The sequence below is a fragment of the Hypanus sabinus genome, unplaced genomic scaffold (genome assembly GCF_030144855.1).
Source record: "Hypanus sabinus isolate sHypSab1 unplaced genomic scaffold, sHypSab1.hap1 scaffold_722, whole genome shotgun sequence".
Taxonomy (NCBI): domain Eukaryota; kingdom Metazoa; phylum Chordata; class Chondrichthyes; order Myliobatiformes; family Dasyatidae; genus Hypanus; species Hypanus sabinus.
Genome location: NW_026781573.1, coordinates 163,412 through 172,410, shown reverse-complemented (window position 1 = coordinate 172,410; position 8,999 = coordinate 163,412). Strand labels below are relative to the sequence as shown.

Here is an 8,999-nt window from a genome sequence, read left to right as displayed (position 1 = left end):
AACCGAGCAGGTTTGTGCTTAGACATATGGGTCCGATGCACCACCTTAAATTGTATCATGTCGTCTTTAGCACACATCAATGACGAGTTAACGAAATGTAAAATTTTCTCCAATTTCTCTGTATGTAAGGAAAGCAGATGTTCTTTTTCACTTTTGTTCTTAATTTTATCTCATATATCCGGCTGTATTTTCATGTTCATATCATAAATGATTATTATTAAACTTTTCTGTTAAGGGTTTTTAACCATTTTTTCCCGTGATGTCAGCTGGGTATGAGTTCGAAAAGTCTGTAACATATAATCCAAAAAAATTCTAATTTTGTTTATACAGAAAATAGGATCTGGGGAAAATTATATTTATTAGACAACGTTTCAAAAAACATGAAACAGTTATGCAGGAATAAGTCACAAAAAACATGTTAGACCAGGCATGGGCAAACTACGGCCCGCGGGCCATATGCGGCCCGTTAAGATTTTTAATCCGGCCCGCAGAACTTGATGAAATTATATTAATAAACCTTGTTAACGTTTTTTTCCCGCAATTCAGACGTTTTCCCAATAGATGACGCACTCTATATACATTGACCTTTGTTGAGGTGCAGCGTATTACTCCACATTTGCGCTTTACTTTGTGACCTTGTGGCGACCCATTTCCTGGCACATCCGAACCGGCTCACAATTAGCCAGCGTTCCGGCTAAGGGAGATAGCCTGCGGGGAATTGCGAGCGCAGAGCTCCGCATACTGGCGCGCTCTCACTGTTCTGTCATTGTGCGGGTCGTTGTTGAGTTTTGGCACAGGGGACAATTGAATAAGAAGAAGCAGGACAAGTAGACCTGCATCTCCTACCGTTTTTGAAATAAAGACAGTCAGGAGGAGAGTGATGATGATAATATCTTGAAGGATAACAGAATTTTCAGTGCTTTAAAATAATAACTGTTACTATTAAAAAAGCTGTATATTATTCATTTAATTTTCAGTGTTTTAAAAGTCATTTCAATAAATAGCTAAATACCATGGGACTTCAAAGACAGATATTTTGTTTAAATGCATTTGTTAAGTTTCAATTGATATTAAAGCACATGTTTTCTACATATCCCATGATATTTTATTTTCTCTTATGAGGTGTATTACTAAAACACTCCATCCATCTGCTCCTGGTCCGGCCCCCCTGTCAAATTTTAGAACGCTTTGTGGCCCTCAAGTCAAAGAGTTTGCCCACCCCTGTGTTAGACCCTTCATTTTCCATATCAAAAAGGCTTGGTCCATAACAGTGGGATGGAAAAAAAAGTCAGATACAACAGGGTTAGATTAAATAAATTTATTCAAAACAAAAAAAAAAGAAACCGAAACCATATTGGTAATGGTAATATTGGTAATATTTAATTATTGGAATATCCAATTGTTTATTCACGCTCATCACCGTGACACTGAGGTACCGTGTATCGCGACACCTTCACACTCCTCAACGTGATCCGCTCCGCATCGCACCGTAACAGAGACTCACTGTAACAAGACAGAATCACCTCTCAGCAGAACACAAACGCACCGCTCATTCAGGCAAGTTCCCACACCTCACCCTTACACAGGCAAACTACTTAACGTGAAACAGACTCCTAAATTCATAAAGCCACAGAAATAGTCCTCTCCATAACACCGACATTTCCCTCAGCGTGACACTCTCACACCCACCGTGGCCATGACATGTCTCTCACCGTGACACAGACATACCCCTCTCTGCGAGAACGGCACACCATTACACAGATACTCCACACTCGGTGATACCACAAGGCCCTTCACCCTGACATTTTCCTGTTTTCCACATCGTGATACACTTCATTGTGACCAGACATATCTCTCGCCGGGGCACAGAAACTCCTATGACGGTGACAACGACACGTCCCTCACAGTAACTCGGACATGCCCCGCACGATACAGACGCAGACCTCAATGGTAACAACAACAAAACCTGCAGCTGGGCACTGAAATACCCCTCAGAGAGACACAGACACGCCCCTCATGGTTACGCCGACGCCTCTCGCTGTGCCACAAGCACATGCTTCACTGTGACACACTTCACCGTGACACTGACACAACACTCTCAGTGACCCGTTCGGTAGCGTGACGCTAACTCACGAGTCACTGCAAACGCTAAACGTCCTTCACCTTCTCTCTCAGTATCACAGATTCGTCACTCTAAGGAAACCTGTCACCGAAACTACAATGAGTTAAACTCAACCCTTCAAACCAAGCTTTCTGCGCTCAACTCAAATCTGTCCGTTTTTAAACGAAAGCACAGCGATATCCGTCACCAGTTCACTGAGATGGAAACGAAGTACAGATCTGTCATCGAAAGCAAGGCCCGAATCTGTAATTTTTGGACTAGCAGCAGAGGTGAGGCATCATCCCCCTCTTTCACCCGCTCCTCATCGCAGGGCAAGTATGGAGAGAGGAAGCTTCACTCTCTGTTTGATATCAGGAGTGTGTTAAGGGATGGTTTGGAGGGTGATTTGCTCTGTGTTTGCCCCGGTGAGTGTGTGATGGGGCTGCATGGACGAACTTTCACTCTATCACTGAATCCAGGAAAGTGTGATGAGACGTTGTGGAGGTGGATTCATTCTGTATCTGGCCACGGCGTCGTGAGACGTCACATTTCAGCGTCAACCTATGTCCGGGAATGTCTTATGGGACAGTATGGATCCAGCTTCACTCCGTGTCTGATAGCGGGATTGTGTGATGGGACAGTGCAGAGGGGCGTTCATTCTACGTGACGTCAGACTGTGTGATTGGATATTGTGGAGGGAGTCTGACCCCGTGAGTGTGTGGGCGGAATTTCGCTTTGTGTGTGAGCACATTGGGGTGTGATGGGACGGTTCAGAGAGAGCCGCACTCTGTGACTCGCCAGGAAGTTTAATAGAATGTAAGGAGGGAGATTCACACTTTGTTAGAATCGGGAGTGCGTAATGGGGCCGTGTGGAGGCAGCTTCCCTCTGTGTCTGACACTTTGCTGCGTGGGGTGTTGAGAAGCTCTTGCTCTGACGTTTGTCCTGTGTGCTGAGGGAGTTTCTTTTTATGTCCGACTGCTGGAGAGTGTGTTATGGCCGTGGAGAGAGAGATTCACACTGTGTCTGACCAAGGCTGTGTGTGTTTGGAGTTTGTGGAGGGATCTAAATAGTGTTCTCTGACCCCGGTGGTGTGTGATGAGACAGTGTGGAGGAGGTAACGCCCAGAATCTGACTCGGGAAGAGTGTGACAGGACGCTGTGCAGGATACCTCACTCCACGTCTGACCGCTGGAATGAGAGATGAGGCCACGGAGTTAGCGGAGGGAATTTCACTCTGTATCTGCTTCCGGTAGTGTGTGGTGAGACGGTGCGAACGGTGAAAACTGTTTTTAACCCTGCGCCTGTGTCATGGGAGAATGAGAAAGAGCTTCACTCCATGTCTGGTGTCCGTAATCGGACGCTGCTGAAGGAGCTACACTGTGTCTGATCCGTGGAGTGTGCGATTGGACACAGTCACAGTAGCTTAGCTCTGTGTCTCACTCCACACTCCATGAACGTGTGACGGTTTGGAGGGAGCTTCACTCTTTGTCTGTCCGCAAGAGCGTGAGATTTGACACTGACCAGCGTGCAGTCTGAACCCATGTGTGTGTGATGGAGTAGTGGAGAGAGAGAGAGAGAGAGAGAGAGAGAGAGAGAGAGAGAGAGAGAGAGAGAGAGAGAGAGAGAGAGAGAGAGAGAGAGAGAGAGAGAGAGAGTTTCATTCTGTGTCTATGGAGAGTGTGGGGGAATCTGTATTCTAGAGCCGGCCCAGAGGCTGGGTGACGATGCGCAATGGAGTGCGATTCACTACATGTTTGATTCAGGGTCTCTGATAGGACGATGTGGAGGGAGCATCGCTTTTCCTCTGACACACTGAGTGTGTGATAGGATGGTGTAGAGCGAGGATCATTCAGTGTCTGACTCCGTGTGTGTATCAGAGGACTGTTAGAGGTAGCCTCAATCTGTGCCTGACTGGAGAGACTGTGATGGATGATGTAGAGGGAACTTCACTCTGTGTCTGATCCTGTGAATCTGTGACGGGACGTTATGGAGTGAACCTCATTCTGTGTCTCTCCCCAGTCGTGTACGATGAGACAGTATGGGACGAGATTCACTCTGTATCTTGACCCCGTGAGTGTGTGATGGATGCTTTGGAGGGAACTTCATTCTGTGTCTCTCCCCAGGCGTGTACGATGAGACAGTATGGGACGAGATTCACTCTGTATCTTGACCCCGTGAGTGTGTGATGGATGGTTTGGAGCGACCTTCACTCTGTGTCTGATCCTGTGGATCTGTGACGGGACGTTATGGAGGGAACTTCATTCTGTGTCTCTCCCCAGTCGTGTACGATGAGACAGTATGGGACGAGATTCACTCTGTGTCTTGACCCCGTGAGTGTGTGATGGATGGTCTGGAGCGACCTTCACTTTTCCTGATCCTTGTTAATGTGCGTTTGGACGGTGTGAGGGGAGATTCACTCTGTGCTTGACCTCAGGTGTGCGTGATGAGACCGCATTGCGAGAAATACACTCTGTGTGACACACCGCGTGTGTGTGATGGGAAAGTGTGACGAGAGATTCACACCGTGTCTCACTGTTCCTTGTTCCTGAGTTCCAGAGCAAACGTGTTCCAAGGACTGGGTCACAAATACAGACCGGTGTTATTACGTATCCACGTTTGAAACTTCTTTCCCAAGAGCAATGCAAGGATGTTCAAACCGTGATTCAAGCCTGCTGGAAATCAATTCAAGGGATAAAGCGGTATGTGTCGCAGCACGAGAAGATCCCACAGTAACACAGGAATCATCACACACCCGCGGGGTCAGGCACTGAGTGAAAACCCACAGTAACCTCCCGTAACACACTCCCGGGGTGAAACACAGAGTGAATCTCTCTTCACACCGTCCCATCACACACTCCCGGGATCAGACACAGAGTGAATCTCTCTTCACTCCGTCCCATCACACACTCCCGGGATCAGACACAGAGTGAATCTCTCTTCACTCCGTCCCATCACACACTCCCGGGATCAAACACAGAGTGAATCTCCCTCCACACCGCCCCTTCGCAGCACGAGAATATCCCACAGCAACACAGAAATCATCACACACCCGCGTGGTCAGGCACTGAGTGAAAACCCACAATACCCTCCGGTAACATACTCCCGGGGTGAAACACAGAGTGAATCTCTCTCCACACCGTCCCATCACACACCGCGATCAGGCACAGAGTGATTCTCCGTACACACCATCCCATGACACTCTCCCGTAAACAGGGTTCGATTCTCGGCATTAATCAAAGGGATTTAATTTTACAGAGTTTTGTTTCACGGTCTCTCGTTCGCCGTAACCTTCCTTACTGGATTGGACAATGCGAAACCGGGTGAGAGTTGGACTGATCTGTGGTGTGGGAGTTGGGGAATGACACTGTCGTGAGGGGAGAATATGGGATTAGTTTACGGACTGAAGTAGGTTTTTGAGAAGAGGGTGGCGGGTGGGATTTGGTGTCGGGGGAGAACGATACAAGGGGAATATTTTAGGAAAAGATACCTGTCTGTCACAGGAGAGGGCAGCGAATTATTTGGACGATTTGCTGTGGGCCCCGGGGATTATTTCCATGGGATTATTTTGGTGTCTGACGCAGGGCTGTGGGGATTGGGAGATACAGTGGAATTAGTTCGGAGTCTGACACAGATCTGTGGGGAGCAGGAGGCAGAGTCGGATTAGTTTGCCGACAGGCCTTGCTCTGTGAGAAAGAGTTATCCGCAGGATCAGTTTGGGGTCTGACACTGATCTGGGGGGAGAGATTGGGAAAACTGGATTAGTTTGGAGACCGATTCGGGAGTATGGGCACAGCGGCGGTCAGTGGGTCCAGATTGCCGACTGATGCAAGGCTGAGGTAGCAGTGAGGGGCAATGGGATTAACTTGGAGACGAACATAAACTGTCGGGAGAGGAAGAGCCGTGCGATGGATTTGGGGACCGACAGAGGGTTGCAGGATCAGATTGTGCCTATGGGAGGATGGGAGAATAATATTTGTTTGGGGACTGGAATAGAGCTGACGGGGGAAAGTGGGTGTATTCCATTCGAATTGGGACTGCCACAGGACTGAGGAGACCGCGGGACGACGGGCAGGAGGCTCTGGGGGAGGTGGTGTAGTTGGATTAATTTGGTGACTGGCGCACAGCAGTGGGGAGACATTTGGACACTGGAATTATTTTGAGGACGACACAGGGCAGTAGTGATTGCCCGGATTTAATGGGATTAGTTTGGCGACGGTCTCGTGTTCCACCGGATCTGTTTAGACTCTGTTGAAATTTTTTAACCATTTACTGACAGGAATGCCGTCCATGGTCTGATGTACAAGGTGACCTCCGGAAGTTCCTCCTGCAGTGAATGCACTTCGAGTGGAGGGAGTGACTATTGCCTTCATGATAAGCACCATTTCATCTGCGAGAAGTCCGCCCCCTGCTGCCCGGATATTCCTGAAAAGATCCAGGTTCTCTGTCAACAGCCCGGAGAGCCGACTAGAATCAAATGATGACCCTGTCTTTCCCTTCCTTATCCCTGCTCCAATCACACTCAGTCCATCCTCTCAAAATCCTCCCTACATTCTCTGCCCTACCTGCTTCTCTATTCTCATCTTTTCGTAACCCCTTTGTCCCCACCACACATGGAAAACCCCAGTCTCCAACTATCCCGTTCTTTCTCGCCATCCCTCTCCATCCCGCTCTTTCTCACTCTCTCTAACTCTCTCTACCCCATCTCCTCACCCTACTTCCTCGACCTTTCTCTGCTCCTTCTTCCAACCTCTTTATATTTCTCTTACTTTCCCCCTCTATACCATACTCTCTCACTCTGCTCTCAGTTCCCTCAAACACCTGCGTCTCTGTGATCTCTCTCTCTATCTCTTTTCCACCAACTCTCACCTCTATCCTGTGCCGTCTGGGTCTCGATACCCCAGCTCTGGGTAAAATTCTGTGCGCATTCCCAATGCCTGTGCCCCTCTTGAGTTTATGCAACTCTGTAAAGTTACAGCTACGCTTCAGGGAATAAAGACCCCTTTATCTGAGACTAACACGGCCTGCAATTTCTTGTTCTGAAGCATCAGTATGGATCAAAGATGAAATATTAATGTAACTTACAAATATTAATAAATACCGCAAAAACTGTGGAGTTAGTTCTCGTGCGTTGAAAGATGTGATTGCGCAGAGGAAGAAGATGCCCCATTGCCTCTCTGTGTTTTGGAATTTCTCCCCGTTTAGACAATAGTCCTCACTTTCAATTCTACAACCAATGTGCACGACCATGCATTTTCCAATATTCTGTTTAATTTGCCAATTTGTTGAACATTCTACTAATCTGTCTGTCCTTCTGCATCCTGCCTTTCTACCGGTTGGTAGGTTGATGGAGAAGATCAACAAAAATGAACCATTTCACACTTATCTGGTTTGAACGTCTGCAATTTTCTTCCACACTTTTGCATCTTACCAGTGTCCCGCTGTTACCAGTGACAGCCCTCCACACTATCCACAACACCTCCAACCTTTGTGTCATCAGCAAACGTGTTAACGCGTCGCTCCACTTCCTCATCCAGGTCATTTGTAAAAATCACGAAGAGTAAGGGTCCCAGAAGAGATCCCCGAGACACTCCCCTGGTGACCGACCACCATGCAGAATATGACCCGTCTGAAAGCACGCTTTACCTTCTGTGGGCAATGTCCTCTTTGATCCTACGCCTCCTTACTTTCTCAGCAAGCCTCGCTCGGGTTACCTTATCAAATGCCTTGCTGAAATCCATATACATTAAATCTACTGCTCATACTTCATCAATGTGTTTAATCACATCCTCAAAAAATCCAATCCGGCTTGTAAGGCATGACCTGCCCTTTAAAAAGCCACGCTGACTACTCCTCCAGTTTAGTTTATCAATTGAGAAAAGGCCAATATGTTTGGCGTCAGGAATGATCCGGCAAGTGCGGATTCGGCCAGGTTGTTTTCTGACAAAGATGGACCTGCTAAGTTGGAGCCCAGGTGCTGTTTCATGAGAATTGTGGGATGTTTGGAAGCAGAGAAGAACTTCAGTCTAGAGGATTGGGGACCACACACTGTGAATGGCGAAGAGTGCCGGATAACCAAGGGGCGGAGCAGATAAGAGTTGAGACTGGGATTGACGTTTCGGAGATTCCTGATTAATTTCTGGATGCTCCATTAAAGGAAATGTCAGTGTCTTTGAGGAGGATTCAGTGGGGATTCACTGGGATGCTACCCGGTATAGAGGGCACTATCTATAGGCAGTGGTGAGAATTTTCGGTTTCTTTACTCTAGAGCGGCGAAGGCGGAGGGGACAACTGGCAGAGGGTTATCTCACTAGAACAGACACTGATGGACCAAGAAGCGAGTGTTATAGCCCCCAGGATAAAAATGTCTAGTACAAGAGCTTATGCATAGAGGTGTGAGTGGTAAGTTCAGAGGAGGTGAGGTTGACACAGGGACTGGTGGGTGATTGTACTGTGCTACCAGAGACGGTGGTGAGGGAAGATCGATAGAGCCGTTTCACTGGCTTTTTGACAGTCACGTGGACTTACAGGGAATTGATGGAGTTGGACGTGTGTCGGCAGAAGTGATTTAGATAAATTGGTATATCAGAACATTGCGGGCCGAAGGGTCTCCTCTGGTCGGTGATTGACGTTCACAGCTCTACAGGAGGGTCAGGGAGAGTTTTGAACTGATGGGATGGGAAACGCAGTGTGCAGGGTAGATGAAGGAATATGACGCTGCATTGAGAAACTCAGTGAGCGACCTCTCGACACAGACAGTGAACGAGCCACACAGACACCTCCCTTCACTATGACACCGATACAGCCCTGACCGTGATACCGTCACAGCCCACACCGAGACATGAATGCGCCCTTCATCGTGAAACAGTCGCACAGACACGCCTTGCAGCATAACATGAAC

The 8,999-nt window shown here is 47.9% G+C and overlaps 1 protein-coding gene across 1 annotated transcript; it reads left to right on the top strand.

Annotated features, from left to right (window-relative positions):
- Positions 1–2,230: 2,230 nt before the first annotated feature.
- On the top strand, positions 2,231–6,794 carry LOC132389963 (C-type lectin domain family 9 member A-like). The gene is made up of 4 exons (XM_059962541.1): positions 2,231–2,391; positions 4,658–4,800; positions 5,357–5,421; positions 6,378–6,794. Exons 1-4 carry the CDS (start codon positions 2,322–2,324, stop codon positions 6,577–6,579), a joined length of 480 nt encoding a protein of 159 aa, XP_059818524.1. The 5' UTR covers positions 2,231–2,321; the 3' UTR covers positions 6,580–6,794.
- The last annotated feature ends 2,205 nt before the right edge of the window (positions 6,795–8,999 follow it).